Source organism: Strix aluco, chromosome 3 (genome assembly GCF_031877795.1).
Source record: "Strix aluco isolate bStrAlu1 chromosome 3, bStrAlu1.hap1, whole genome shotgun sequence".
NCBI lineage: Eukaryota > Metazoa > Chordata > Aves > Strigiformes > Strigidae > Strix > Strix aluco.
The window spans coordinates 99,912,658-99,928,010 of NC_133933.1; the positions used below are offsets into that span (position 1 = coordinate 99,912,658).

The 15,353-nt window shown below is 41.2% G+C and overlaps 1 protein-coding gene across 1 annotated transcript in view; it reads right to left on the reverse strand.

Annotated features, from left to right (window-relative positions):
- COL19A1 (collagen type XIX alpha 1 chain) overlaps nt 1–15,353 on the reverse strand; it is a 226,280-nt gene that overhangs the window by 120,280 nt on the left and 90,647 nt on the right. Inside the window, exon 15 of the mRNA XM_074819814.1 lies at nt 407–460. Within this exon, the coding sequence (XP_074675915.1) occupies nt 407–460 (54 nt within the window). The remainder of the gene's footprint in view (nt 1–406; nt 461–15,353) is intronic.

Below are 15,353 nucleotides of genomic sequence, written 5' to 3' on the forward strand. Positions count from 1 at the left end.
CCTGTGTATTTTCCTTTTCAGAAGCCAAGGCTTCAGGCTTAGATTTACCCTGCCTCCAGAAATGCCCTCTTTTCCAGCAGACTCTCCAAACAGGAATGATTCTCTTCTACACTGTGTTGCTTTAATTCCTACACTTGTTTCTGCTTATCTCATAAGCCCTCTGCAGAAATATCATGGAACCTACCACATCCTTAACCACAGCTCTCCTGTCCAACCTGAAGGCCTAAGAACTCACATCTCATCTCAATGCATCTCTTTTTCTTTCCCCATCATCTTGTGGATGTTAATTCTCCAGGCATACACATTTTCTAAATCCACCACTCTCCTTACATAAATTCTGAATTTCAATGCTTAACCATCCCCCCAAAAGTCTGTAACTTGACTGTTTCATTATAATTCAATTTACCTCTCTTCCATGAATGCCTTCTGGTCCTGGTTCTCCTTTATCTCCTTTTTCACCCTAAAATAATGAATATTTAGTTTATTATATACACAAGACAAATACTAACGCATGACACTTTTTAACAGGAAAAATATTTTAAGATTCTGGTCTGTTCCACATAAAGTACCACATATACATTGCTGGCTGAACAAGCAAAACTATTTCTTACATTCCAACATAAATTCTTTCCAAAGAAATGCCTCTGAAAAACGTCTGGTGCTCTGAGAGCTACAGTTCTCTGTACTTCACAGTGTCACCGAACATCCATAAAGACTCACCACAGAAAAATATTCTTGGTTCTCACAGTGCTCCGAGAACATAGTGGTAAAACAGAAACTTACACCGGGGAACAGTTTTCCTTTTGAAAATCTTAACACTGACATTAAATTAATTGCTTTCATTTGGAGACCACTTTTTAATAAACAGTTCTTGTTTTAAATGTCTGATAACAGAACTGTCCTCAGTATTATCATTTGTTTTTGACTCATACTGGCATATGGTTCACTGACTGCATTTGAAAAATGGAAACAATTCTTGCTCTGAAAATTTTCTCACAAGTATGAATATGAACATTATAAAACAAAAGAAAAAAATGGTGGGAAGAATCCTTCTGAATTGACTATACAGGCTGGTTCCTCTGTTTACTCATGAAACACTGACTAAAAACCACAATATTCTTTCTAGGGTACATGAAAGGATTCAGTTCTGTATTATCTCTAACTACCATGCTATTCTAGTTAACATATATTTCATCAAAGTGAACAAAATACACCTGCTTAAGAAGCATAATTTAAGGGAGAATGTCTTCCAGAACCAACAAGTCTAAGCAGCTCTATAATTGCATCTCTGTCACTAGACAGAAGTTTGTCAAATCATAAAAGTAACATAATTCTGATAAAAGTGCGAGGACTAACTTTACTAGAGTCAAGCTCTTCATATTGATCAAAGAAAGTGAACAGCCCTGCACTGATTTTCCATTATCTCCAGGGAACCACATTTGTCTGAGCAGAACCTATTAATTATGTCAGCATCATCTTCATAATTCTGTTAGGTAAATGGTATTGAACTGAGATCATTCAGCTAACTCCATTTGTGACCCTGATTCAGAGCTATTTCTCCAGTGGCAATGACAGAGGGAATTTCATCTAATAATCAGTTTTGCAAAATGAATTTCTGTGAGCTTTCTCAAACAACTGAAGCCTACTAACAAATTAGCAACAGCAAACTGTGAATTTAATAATCCCATGCACAAGATGGCTTCACTAGTTCATCTTTTCCATTTTAATACATCTTGCTGATAACAAACTTAATGCTACACATTAGCCTGAATCATACTGTTTTTTCTTCAAGTATTGCCCTTCTTGCTTGTCAACCCCCCCCCCCACAAAACCCAGATAAATCTATGCATTTATTGCTAAAGTAGTTATAGGAATTTAACGCTGGTTATTTTAGTAAGTTAAACTATAAAATCCGCTTTGTTCTATGGATTAAGGCCCTGGTTGAGATAGTAATTTTCTTTCACTGTCAGTTTAAAAAAATAACAGTCAAATTCCCAAACTTACTACTCTTTTTTTAAAATAGCTCACTTAAACTTTTAGAAGAAACTGCCAAAATGACATTTTACTTTTCATCACTGTGACACACTGGACATTTAATACTGCTTTCAGGATCTTTCAGCTAATATAAGTTACATTGCTACAATCTTGCAAGAGCTACAAAGGTACAGTCATACATTTGACATTGTATCCCCTTATCTGAATATATTTCTAGAAGACTTAAAAATCCTTCCAATTTATGGAGCTGTTTTTTCTTCTATGATTTGTTTATCTGCTTTCACACTTTAAGAGAAAATGATATGAATATGAACAGATTTGCTTCAGAAGTAGTAGAATCCTGTAAATTGCTTGATTTATAGGTGGAAACCTAAGGTAAAAGTATCTTGTCATAATTCATTATGCAACACCTACATTTACATAAAAACCTAGACAGAGAGCCTAAGCTAAATGACCCTCCCGTCACCCTCACATATCATTTGCCTTCATGTTAGGTGAGCAGCATGTGTTGGAGACCATGCCTTTTTCTTCTACAGCAGGCAGACGGTAACTTTAAAATGCCAGCGGGCAGTTCTAGACACATACAAGTGTGGTTGGTGAACGTAGAGAAGAAAGAAAAACTCCCCTCCTTATGATTTACAAGATATTCAGATTTAAGGCGTTTGTCAGTTTCTTAGATGAAATGATGAAAAGCACCCCCTGTTAATGAGCCTTGGACCTCTGCAGAGTCCCTGGCTTTCTGCCAGGTATGTGATTTTACTATGAACGTATTCTGACTTTTTAATGGAGTAAATGATTTGTCCTCACCAAGCCTGCTGTATGGAATGTCCGTGCCCTCTGTGAAGCCAGAATTCAAACAAAACAGAGGTCCAATTTGTACAATTTATTCTCATGAGAACTGAGCCAAGTCACGCTCATTTCTGCCTTTATGGAGTGCACCATACTGCATAATTAACAGCTTCAAATCTAGCCAATTTGCAGAATCGCTGAAGCCACTCTGCAGTGTAGAGGAGGCTGTTAATAATCAACATTGTGGCTTACCTCATAGATTAACAAAAAAGAGAGAAAAATGTGTTAATGTTGTTTCATATCTAATCTTCCTGCCTGCTTATACTATATCCAGATGAGACAATTAAAGACTATTTATTCTAAAAACAGGATGACAAAACTGTGGAAGTGCCATGCCTTGTTTATTAGTTAACTAAAATTAATCCAATATAACACTGAGTTATTTGTATTTCTTTGGGTGCATTCTGCTTTCAATTAACCCAATGGAACAAGCTGAGGGGGTTGCTCTGATACAACTGCCGGGATGGATTCAGTCTGCTGTGTGTAATAGCGGATACACTGAATTCAGTGATAACATTCTTTAATTAGAGACAGGGGTTCACACACGGCCCCTGCAAGACAAGAGTACCAGCCTTCAACACACCTGTCCAACTAAGAGGCTACCTCATTTTCCTTGCATACTATTTCCTCATTATAAAGGCAAAGTAATGGATCTGGAAATAAAATGCACTCCTACCTAAAAATTACCTAAAAAGGTAAAGTCTTTTTTTGCAGCGCTGACTTGTTAATGATTCTAATGAATTCCTGATATCCTTTGTTCCAAGCATTTTAAAGTACCATTGTTAACAGTAGCTGAAATACTCTCCAAAGTATGCAAGCTATACAGTAACACTCAGTGTGGATACCTTACCATTTTTAACCTCTGAAACTGTGATTTTTACCCTACATATCTTTAAGACAGCTATGCCTTTTTTTTTTTTTTTTAAAACACTCTTCTGTGTTTTGCTACAGCTCTGTCTCAGCAGAATACTCTACGTGAATTTTTTCTTGCGACCATTTCTCCACAGCTTCTTTTAAACTGAAACTAGCTCATAGTAATGCTTATTGATTTTTCCTAAATAAGTTATGAATTTAAAAAAATCAGCATCTTCAGTTCAAAAATACCCCTATGGCTCTTTTGGCTTTTGCTGACAGATGTCTGGAGAGCTGGGGTTAGGAAGGGCTCCATCCCAATAACATTCTTATTGACTGACCTGTAACCCTTCTGCAGAATGTGGGATAGCATACTTCAGGAAAGCAGCAATACTCAGAGTGAAGCACCTCAGGATTGCTGAGACACTATATCATTTAAAAGAAGTGGAAATCAGGGCAGACTAATGATCCTGAGTGACACAAGAAGATTATTTCCTAACAGGCTCTATCCCTGTATCACATCAGACTATTACCTAAGCAGGGTCAGAAAGAGACAGCATAAAACACTGCAGAAATACACTCCTAGTTCTAGAAAATTAAATTCAACAGTAATGTCCTGGAAGGATGTCACCATGAACCCTGTGTCTTCCCAAACCCAACTATTTAGGATACTTAGACACAGCAAGAAAGCAGGTGATCACAAAGTTTCATAGGCATCAGGAATTCAGAGAGCTCAGTAGATACACTCATCAAGAAACTGTGACCAAAAAACCTCTAATTCCAAACCACGCCATTGCTGTCTTGTGAAAGAACCCCAAACAACAGGTGTCATGCCTGACCAAGCTGGATAACATGTCAGGAGAAAGATCCTTCCTTCCTGCTTCACTTACACAGACTGAGCAATACTGAAGACGTTCACACTGGCTAACTACCGCTTAGTGTCGCGCATCAGCTTTTAAGCAAGCTCTAAGCATTTCTAAGCCAGCGAGCCTATATAAAGGCAAACTACCACCTCAACTCAGTCCAAAATCTTAGGCACAGAATGATCTGAAGCCAGGCCAGCCTGTGGCTCCAAAACTGCACTGATGAACTTGCCTTTTCCTGTCAGCAGGAATGAGGCAGCCATCCATTTTTTTTCTTTGTAGAAAACTCTTAAAATGCAAAATGACTTTGATCAATCAGAACAACGATCAAAAAAAATCAAGTCCAATAAATCTTACAGTGTAGTGCTCTCCAAATGGAGAAATCAGATGCACAAATAATAAGTAAAGAATAATCCTTGTAGCACTACTGCAGAAAAGGATATGGGGATTATCATGGATCACACAGTGAGCGGGACTCTGTAACACAAAGCTATTTTTAAAAGGCTAAACTCCATTCTCCATTTGCTGAATGCAAATTGGAGAAAAACAATATTCTGGTTTACTTGTCACTGATAAGAACAGTGAAAAACAGCATCTAGGTTAGGGCATCATATTTTTCATGGAACTTTGTCAGCTTTTAGGTATCTGCTCCTCCCCAAATCAGAATGATAGCAAGTTTGAAAAAAAACCCAAACTTAGGAGGAAAGAGTGAACATCAGGCACACTGATGAACCTCAAATATGGGAAAGAAGACTATAAACAGGATAGTAAGCTTCCCATAGTAATTATACAAAAACTGGGTTTAATTTGTAGCCAAAAGGATTTAGGTTTGGGGGGAGGGGAAAATGGAATTAGAAAGGCAGAGAAGTACTGTAATGACCATCTAAGAATAGAATGAAATCGCCTTAACTGTAGATTTTGCTTGAGAATGCTCCAGACAGACTTGATGATAACTTCATTGTATGTGTGTCTTTATGAAGGTGAGGCAGATAGAACCCTGTACACTCTTCAAGGATAACATTTCCTCCAGACTTCTCCTTGGTTCTGCTGTGATTGCGCTGCGCTCTCACTCATGCTTCCTCATACAAATGTTAGATGTGCCAACCAGGAATGAGGCACTGCTGTACTTGTTACCCACAAACAAAGAAAACCTGCTTTGTAGTATCTTGCTTACTGATAGGCTTGGTTGTAGTGATCTCAATATTGTGGAGTGTGGGATCCTGCTGAGCACACTGAAGGTTAGTACTAAGACAAAGGTTTTAGATTTCAGAAGAGCAAACTTCAGCTCACTCAGAGCTCAGTTGGGAGGGATTCCATGGGAAGCTTCCATGGAGGATAGAGGAGTTAGCAAGTGCTGGGAGTGTTTCAGTAACATTCTCCTGGAAGCACAAAAACAGTTAATCCCCTTTAAAGGTAAGGGAAGTAAGAAGAACCAGGGACCCCCCTGGCTTAACTGCAAGCTTCTGAGTCTGCTCAAAACCAAGAGAGAAGCATACCAGAGATGGAAAAGCAGACAAATACCCATTGAGAACTACAAGGGCATTGCCAGGGCATGCAGAGATGCAGTTAGAAAAGCAAAAGATCAGCTCAAATTGAAATTGGCCAGAGATGTCAAAAACTACAAGAAAGGGTTCTTCAGGTACGTAAACAACAAGCAGAAACAGAAGGAAAATATTGGCCCACTGTTAAACAGGAGAGGTGAATCAGTCACCAACGACTCTGAAAAGGCAGAGGTTCTCAGCACTTTCTTCACCTCTGTCTCTACCAGCACTGCTGGACCCCAGGCCTTGGGAACAAAAATCCAGGTTGATGCAAACACAGACCCACTGTCAGTGAAGGAAGAGATGGTATGTGAACTATTGCAAGAACTTGACCACTACAAATCTACGGACTCTGACGTTATCTACCCAAGGCTGTTGAGAGCCGACTGATGTCATCATGAAGCCACTCTCCATAATCTTTGAAAAATCATGGAGACACTGGATGTCCCAGAAGACTGGAAGAAGGCTAATGTCACCCACACCTACAAGAAGGGTTTAAAGGAGGATCCAGGAAATTACAGGCCCATCAGTCTTACTTCAATCCCTGGGGACGTTATTGAACGAATCCTCCTGGGACTATTGCAAGTCAAATGGAGCACATGATTGTGAAAAGCCAGCACAGATTCACCAAGGGCAAATTGTGCTTGAGAAACCTGATGGCCTTCTACAACAAAGTAACCTGCTTGGTTAACATAGGGTGAGTGGTGAACGTAGTCTACCTGGATTTCTCCAAGGCCTTTGATAAGGTTCCCCACAGCCTCCTCCCAGAGAAACTGACATGTTACAGTTTGGACAAGTGGTCTGTGCTGTGGGTGGGGAACTGGCTGACAGGCTGCACCCAGAGGGTGGTGGTAAATAACTCCTTTTCAAACTGGCAACCTGGCACAAGTTGGGTCCCCAGAGATTGATATCAGGTCCAATGCAGTTTAATATCTTCATAAGTGATCTGGATGATGGGATCAAGTGTACCCTGGTGGAAGTTTGCTGATGAGACCAAACTGAATGAGGAAGTGAGCGCTTCGGAAGGGAGAGGCACCCTGCAGGAATCACAGAACTATAGAATGGTTTGGGTTGGAAGCAACCTTACAGACCCTCTAGTTTCAACCCCTCTGCCATGGGCAGGGACACCTTCCACTAGACCAGGTTGCTCAAAGCCCCGTCCAACTTGGCCTTGAACACTTCCGGGGAGGGGGCAGCCACAGCTTCTCTGGGCAACCTGTTCCAGTGCCTCACCACCCTCATGGTAAAGAATTTCTTCTTTGTATCTAATTGAAATCTACCCTCTTTCAGTTTAAAACCATCACTGCTCATCCTATCACTACACTCCCTGGTAAAGAGTCCCTCCCCATCTTTCCTGTAGGCCCCCTTTAAGTACTGGAAGGTGACTATGAGGTCTCCCTGAAGCCTTCTCTTCTCCAGGCTGAACAACCCCAACTCTCTCAGCCTGTTCTCATAAGGTAGGTGCTCCAACCCCCTTATGATCTTTGTGGCCTCCTCTGCACCCACTCGAGCAGGTCCACGTCCTTGTAATCTTGGGGGCCCCAGAGCTGGACACATGACTCCAGGTGGGGGTCTCATGAGAGTAGAGGGAGAGAATCACCTCCCTTGACCTGCTGGCCACACTTCCCCTGATGCAGCCCAGGACACAGTTGGCTTTCTGGGCTCACAGTCAGTTTTCCATCCACTAATACCCCCAAGTCCTTCTCTGCAGGGTTGCTCTCAATTCACTCATTGCCCAGCCTGTATTCGTATCATTTGCCCAGCCTGTACCCATGAAGACCTGAATAGGCTGGAAGAGTGGGCTAACAAGAACCTTAGGAAGTTCAACAAAGACAAGTGTAAGGTCTTGCACCTGGGAAAACATAATCCAGGAGCGCAGAACAGGCTGGAATCTACCCAACTGGGGAGCAGCTCTGTGGAAAGGGACCTGGGGGTCCTGGTGGACAAGCAGCTCAATATGAGAGAACAGTGCACTGCATCAGCAGAGAAAGCCAACAGAATGCTGGGTTGCATCAACAAGAGCATCACCAACAGAGATAAAGAAGTCATTATCCCACTCTACTCAGTGCTTGTCAGGCCACACCTGGAATACTGTGTGCAGTTTTGGACCCCACTATACAAAAAAGATGTGGACAGGCTGAAGAGGGTCTAGAGGAGGGACCACAAAGATGATCAAAGGCCCGGGAAGCCTGCTGCATGAGGAAAGGCTGAGAGAGTTGGGTTTGTTCAGCCTTGAGAAGAGAAGGCTTAGGGGAGACCTTATCACATATTCCAGTATTTAATGGGGCACTAGAAAGATGATGGAGACTCCCTTTTTACAAGGAGTCACATGGAAAAGATGAGGGGTAATGGGTAATGGGTACAAGTTAATCCTGGGAGAATCCGACTGGAGACAAGAGGAAAATTTTTCACAATGAGAACAATCATTCACTGGAATAATCTCCCCATGGAAGTGGTGAATTCCCCAACATTGGACACTTTTAAGATTCAGCTGGACAGGGTGCCAAGAAAGGTTGGACCAGATGATCACAACACAGCAGAGGGGGAACAATCCAGGAGGTTCCTGGAATGTGTGGAGGATAACTTCCTCACACAGCTGGTGAGTGAACCGACCAGGGAAGGTGCCCTCCTGGACCTGCTTCTTCTCAACAGGGAAGAGCTTGTGGGGGAAGTAAAGGTAGGAGGTCATCTAGGGTGCAGTGATCATGAGATGATTGAGTTTTCAATCCTTGGAGAAACAAAGAGAGGGGTTAGTAAAACTGCCACCTTAGACTTCCGAAGGGCTAACTTTGACCTGTTCAAAAGACTGATTAACAAAACCCCTTGGGAGGCTGCCTTGAAGGATATGGGAGTCCAGGAAGGCTGGACATACTTCAAGACAGAAGTCTTAAAGGCACAGGAGCAGGCTGTTCCTGTGTGTTGAAAACCAAGCAGGCGGGGAAGGAGACCGGCCTGGCTAAAGAGGGACCTTTGGCTGGATCTCAAGAACAAAAGGAGAATCTATTGCCTTTGGAAGAGGGGCCAGGTGTCTCATGAAGACTATAAAGATGTAGTGAAGTTATGCAGGGAGAACATTAGGAGAGCCAAAGAGCAGCTAGAGCTCAACTTGGCTACAGCTGTTAAGGATAATAAAAAATGTTTCAATAAATTCGTTAACAGCAAAAGGAGGATTAGGGAAAATCTCCCTCCTTTATTGGGTACAGAGGGAAATATGGTAACTAAGGACGAGGAAAAGGCTGAGGTGCTCAACGCCTACTTTGCCTCAGTCTTTAGCAGTAGAACTGCCTGTTCCCTGGACACCCAGCCTCATGAGCTGGGAGATGGGGAGGGGAAGCAGAATGAGGTCAGCACAGTTGAAGAGGAAGTGGTCAGAGACCTGCTACACCACTTGGATGCCCACAAGTCTGTGGGACCAGATGGGTTACACCCAAGGGTGCTGAAAGAGTTGGCAGATGTGCTCGCCAAGCCGCTTTCCACGATTTACCTGAAGTCATGGCTAACTGGGGAGGTCCCACTGAACTGGAGGGTAGCAAATGTGACACCCATCTACAAGGAAGGCAGAAAGGAGGATCCAGTAAACTATAGACCTGTCAGTGTGACCTCGGTGCCAAGGAAGGTCATAGAGCAGGTCCTCTCGAGTGTCATTAAAAGTCATATAATGGACAACCATGGGATCAGGCCTAGTCAGCATGGGTTTATGAAAGGAAGGTCATGCTTGACAAACCTGATCTCCTTCTATGACAGGGCGACCTCCTTATTGGATGAGGGAAAGCTGTGGATGTTGTTTACCTTGAATTTAGTAAAGCCTTTGACACCATTTCCCACAGCATTCTCCTAGCGAAAATTGCTGCTCGTGGCTTGGATGGGCACACGCTTTGCTGGGTAAAAAACTGGCTGGATGGCCGGGCCCAGACAGTGGTGGTGAATGGAGTTAAATCCGGTTGGCGGCCGGTCACGAGTGGTGTCCCCCAGGGCTCGGTTTTGGGGCCTCTCCTGTTTAACATCTTTATTGATGATCTAGACAAGGGGATCGAGTGCACCCTCAGTAAGTTTGCAGATGACACCAAGTTGGGTGGGAGTGTTGATCTGCTCGAGGGTAGGGAGGCTCTGCAGAGAGACCTGGACAGGCTGGAGAGATGGGCTAAGGCCAACTGTATGAGGTTCAATAAGGCCAAATGCCGAGTTCTGCACTTTGGCCACAAAACCCCCCAGCAGCGCTACAGGCTTGGGGAGCAGTGGCTGGAGAGCTGCCAGTCAGAGAGGGACCTGGGGGTATTGATTGACAGCCGGCTGAACATGAGCCAGCAGTGTGCCCAGGTGGCCAAGAAGGCCAATGGCATCCTGGCCTGTATCAGAAATAGCGTGGCCAGCAGGGACAGGGAAATGATCTTACCCCTGTACTCGGCACTGGTGAGGCTGCACCTCGATTACTGTGTTCAGTTTTGGGCCCCTCACTACAAAAAGGACATTGAATTACTCGAGCGTGTCCAGAGAAGGGCAACGAAGCTGGTGAAGGGTCTGGAGCACATGTCATAGGAGGAGCGGCTGAGGGAACTGGGGTTGTTTAGTCTGGAGAAGAGGAGGCTGAGGGGAGACCTCATCACCCTCTACAACTACCTGAAAGGAGGTTGCAGAGAGCTGGGGATGAGTCTCTTTAACTAAGTAATAAGTGATAGGACAAGAGGTAATGACCTCAAGTTGCTCTAGGGAAGGTTTAGACTGGATATTAGGAAGCGTTTCTTTATACAGAACGGGTTGTTAGGCGTTGGAATGGGCTGCCCAGGGCAGTGGTGGAGTCCCCATCCCTGGAGGTGTTTAAGAGCTGGGTTGACATAGCGCTGAGGGATATGGTGTAGTTGGGAACTGTCAGTGTTAGGTTAATGGTTGGACTGGATGATCTTCAAGGTCTTTTCCAACCTAGACAATTCTGTGATTCTGTAATCTCTGAGGTCCCTTCCAACCTGGTATTTTATGATTCTTAGAAAATGTGACAAAGTCACATGTTAAAATAGTTTTAGTTTTTCTTAGGATGATATCCTTGCTGGGTAATGATTACAGTGTTTGCAGGAGGCACGTTTCTTATGGAGTCTAATTCTCTCATTTAATAAGTAAATTCTCTTTTTTCATTAAGGCATTGAAAGACAGATAAACATTAATTCAAATGCCAGCAATATAGAGGATAACAAAATGACTGAGCTTCTTGCGCTGTCACCGTGCCATTATCACCAAGCACAGTGATTCAATAGTATCACTTCAGAGATAAAGAACAGCAAAATAAAAATCAAACCAAATAACACAGACGAAACAGAAGTGGACAGATAAATGCATTCTGAAGATTTAGCAACCTCTTTAGTTTGAAGGACTGTATCCATATTCGATCAAGTCATATAGTTTAGGTGTACTTTTACATTCATCATGAAAGCTAAACTATAACATTGCAACATCCACAAACACTGATTTCTAAAATAGTCTACCAATTCCATGGCACCCTGACAGGCAATAAAGTGTCCTCCATTACTGCCTTATGGACATCTTTTTCTTACATAGCCTCTAGAACTATGATATACTTGAGAACTAAGCCTTCGGAGAACTCAAATTCTATTCTTTCACATCGAGAAAATGCCACAGCAAGGCCACCAGCAACAGTTTACTAAAAATACAAGTGCACAATCCTTTGATCTCTTAATGTGTTCCTTACAGATCTCTGAATCTCACCTTGGTCCTTATCTTCCATGTAACCCTATCTCGTGGAAATCTAAAAGACTGCCTAACATTCCCTGATGCTGACCTGAGGTAGTAAAGATCATTAATGAAATACTAAAAGGCATTAAATAATACCATGATAAGCAGAAAAAATAATTTGTGTAAAAGAGTACATAACATATATTTTCACCTAAGAGACTTGTTAGGGTAAAAAAACCATAAAGACACATATTAGCCAGCACACGAAGAAAATATACTGACATTTTGGATAACTCCTGCTTGTTACGATTTACACAAGACTAACCACAATCTAACATTTAGCTTTGTTATTCAGTAATAAATGCTCCAAATGAATGTCCTTAAGCTTAAGATGATCACACTGGCTTTGCTTTTTGCCACATGAAATTCAGACGTTGTGGTTTGCAAACTTTGCTCTGTATGCTATCCTGCAATGGCTCACCCTGCCGTCACCATTTCTTTTTTTTATTCAAACTGTTCAATGTCAAGGAGACAAACCAACCAAAATCAGCATCCAAAGCTCCACTCTTTTTGGTAATTATTTGATTGTATATTCCCAAGACTTCACTTGAAAGAAAAATTCTTAACCCAAGATTCAAGTTTTATTCATAAAAGTAAGAAAAATAATACAATCTAAAGCATGAGTTATCTGAAAGCAGAGTTTCAATCACCTAGATAATACGTATTCTTAACATCCACTTGAATATATTAATGCTCTCTTCAGAGAAACTACAATTAGGTAAAATGTGTTTATAAGGAAAAGTCAACTAAGCTTTTTCATGGTGATCTTCATGTGCAAATGCTACTTGGTATTTACATGCAGAAGCTTTAGTGGATGTAAATAGCTTTCTAAAATAACTCAAAGCTTCCCAGAAAAAAATCAATATGATGTTTATTTCAAGAATTTGCATCTACAGAAAAAAATCATAGAATATATTTTAAAGACTCTAAAAACCCCACTGTGAATAGTAATGGATATTCTATTCTTTACTCACTCCATCTGGCTGAGTTCCACAATACATTCTATATATGGAATATCGCTTCAGTTTAAAAATTGGTGTATTGTGCACTGTTTATTGTGCTATACCTTTCCTCATAACCCAAAAGCTTCCCAAACTATAAAGACTCATAAATTCAGTCAGACAACTCATACATGCAACTTTTCATGAAGAGGTTATATAGGGTACATTCATGGTCCAGTTTTCCTCTCCTTTTACAGTGTCTCTGGCTAATCTCATCTGCAAATATAATCAACAATCATTTCTAGGAGTCATCCTTTACACTTCTGCTCCAGACTTGCCTCCTGTCCAAGCGAACATCTTAACTTTCCAGTACCTTCTTGTTGATACCTAACCATTTGAATGAGTTTTAAATGTTTCTTTCAACATGTGTTTCCTTGAGAAAGCTTCCTCTTTTGTCACTGAAAAAACACTGGTTCTATTGGTCACCAAAAACTGGAATAATCTTGAAGTGAGTCTCTCAGATACAAACCACATCCAAATCATAGACAAAACCTTTACAGCTACCTCCAGAGCTACCACTTTCACACAGACTTGATCACACTATTTTCAGAAGTGCTCCCCCATCCTGCTCTCACCTACCCATAGGAATGTCATTGCTAAAACTCTGTTCATCATTTATCTTTGCTGGTTCTCATGCACACATATTTAAACACTGGGAAACCTACGTACCAAACTTAGTGCACAACTCGGCATTGCAAAGGCTTACACAAACCCACACCATTTATCCCCATTCAATAACCTCCTCATTCAGACCAGTTCTTCTCTGGTGTGATGAGCAAAAAATCTACACAATAGGCGAAGCATCATCTTTCATATTATTTATTTTTTAATTAACTAGCCAAGTCTGGTTGTTCTGTAGGTATCCATCTGTCTTAAATCTTATATTTTAATTATTATATCTTTGGGATGAGAGAAATGGTCTATTCTCTCTTTGTACTGTGCCTAACATAAATGAATCATAATACATGTTTTGACTTGCATAAATACTTGAACTTTTACAGAATTTTGCTCTTACATCATTCACAAACAAATCTAACAGTTGAATTTGGCTCTAAGTTTCCAGCATCAAACTCCACAATAATTTTGAATTTAGGTATCTTGCGTTATCTATCAGTAGATTAAAACCTGAAAAGAAAAAAGATGTCTCATTTAATAAGCATACTATTTTTCTCTTTCTTAAGTAAATACTACAAATGGATTTGACTTTCAGCTACAATTGTTTAAAATTCTATCTGTCTTTTAGTGGGGAGGTTTCTGTTTATACTGGCTTCGTGTTAGTGTTGAATGAAGATTTTTTCCGTAGGAGGAATAAATGAGTCTCTTTTCAAGGCTGGTCTCCTAAAGCAACCTAAAGCCAATCTGTTCTTGTCAACAGTTGACAAATGGTATTGCTTTCACAGAACGTAGTATTTTTTAGACACCCATGCTTTCATGGTTTTGGCACGCTGTTGCTATTGTTATTTAGACTCTAAAAGATATTCTGCAGATGGTTAAAGCAACGTCAAGTGTTTGCGCAAGCTGATGGACTGCTATGTCTTTTCTGCAAAGGCTGCACCTCTAGCTTTATTTCTGTCACATGAGAACCAAAATAATGACATTTTCTGTAGCTCTGACTATTAACCATGCTCATAAGGTCCACACAGACAGCAATATCTGTTACCTCCATTTTCTTAGACTACAGTAAGCAGTTTATTAAGCTCATAGAAATGTACACTTTACACCAGGAACTGGGGTTTCAACAAAGCTCTCATGGACCCTGGCACAATCTAAAGGTGCGATGTGTTTACTCTTCTGATGGATATTTATCTGAGGAGGTGGCTTGATCTGTGTTCAAAATAGTCACACCTTGCTCAGTCAGACTTCTGAGGCCAGTTCAAAACACAGCTAGAAAAGTAGGAAATGGCTGCCTTTTGTATAAAACTTAATAATTATAGATTTAATGCAGGAAGTTTTCTCTTTTTCAAGAGGATCAAAATCCACAGCTCCCACCTCCTTGGCAACTGTCCGTACTTCATACAACTAGCCCATAGGACATGCATGAAATCAATTGTCCTATTTCTGTTCTAGATGGACCACTGCACAGTGAAGTCTGAAAAATCAATGGGTCTAGAATAAATAGGCAACAGAATGTTCTGAAGCTTACTGAAGGGAAGGAAGTATCTTTAAAAAGGGCATCCTGGGAAATTTGAGCTGTATCTACTGGCTCGCTATTGACAACAGAAGGAAATTTAGGTTAACACTGGCCTTCAATAAGTACATAAAACCCAGAAAAGGGTACAGTGAAAACTTCTTTATCTGTGAACAGTACATATTGGCCTCATCATATGAGGAAGATCAACTATATGCTCCCTGTACACACCTAAGACAACTCAGTCTTCACTCACTGTCACAGAAACTCTGAACTTCTGTTGTAAATTAGCTGCTTTTCTAAGCTAGCTGCTTTGGTTTCTTAAACTAAAATTTAAGAATACACAGAGGCCAATGAGTGTACTGTACAGAGTAGCAGCATA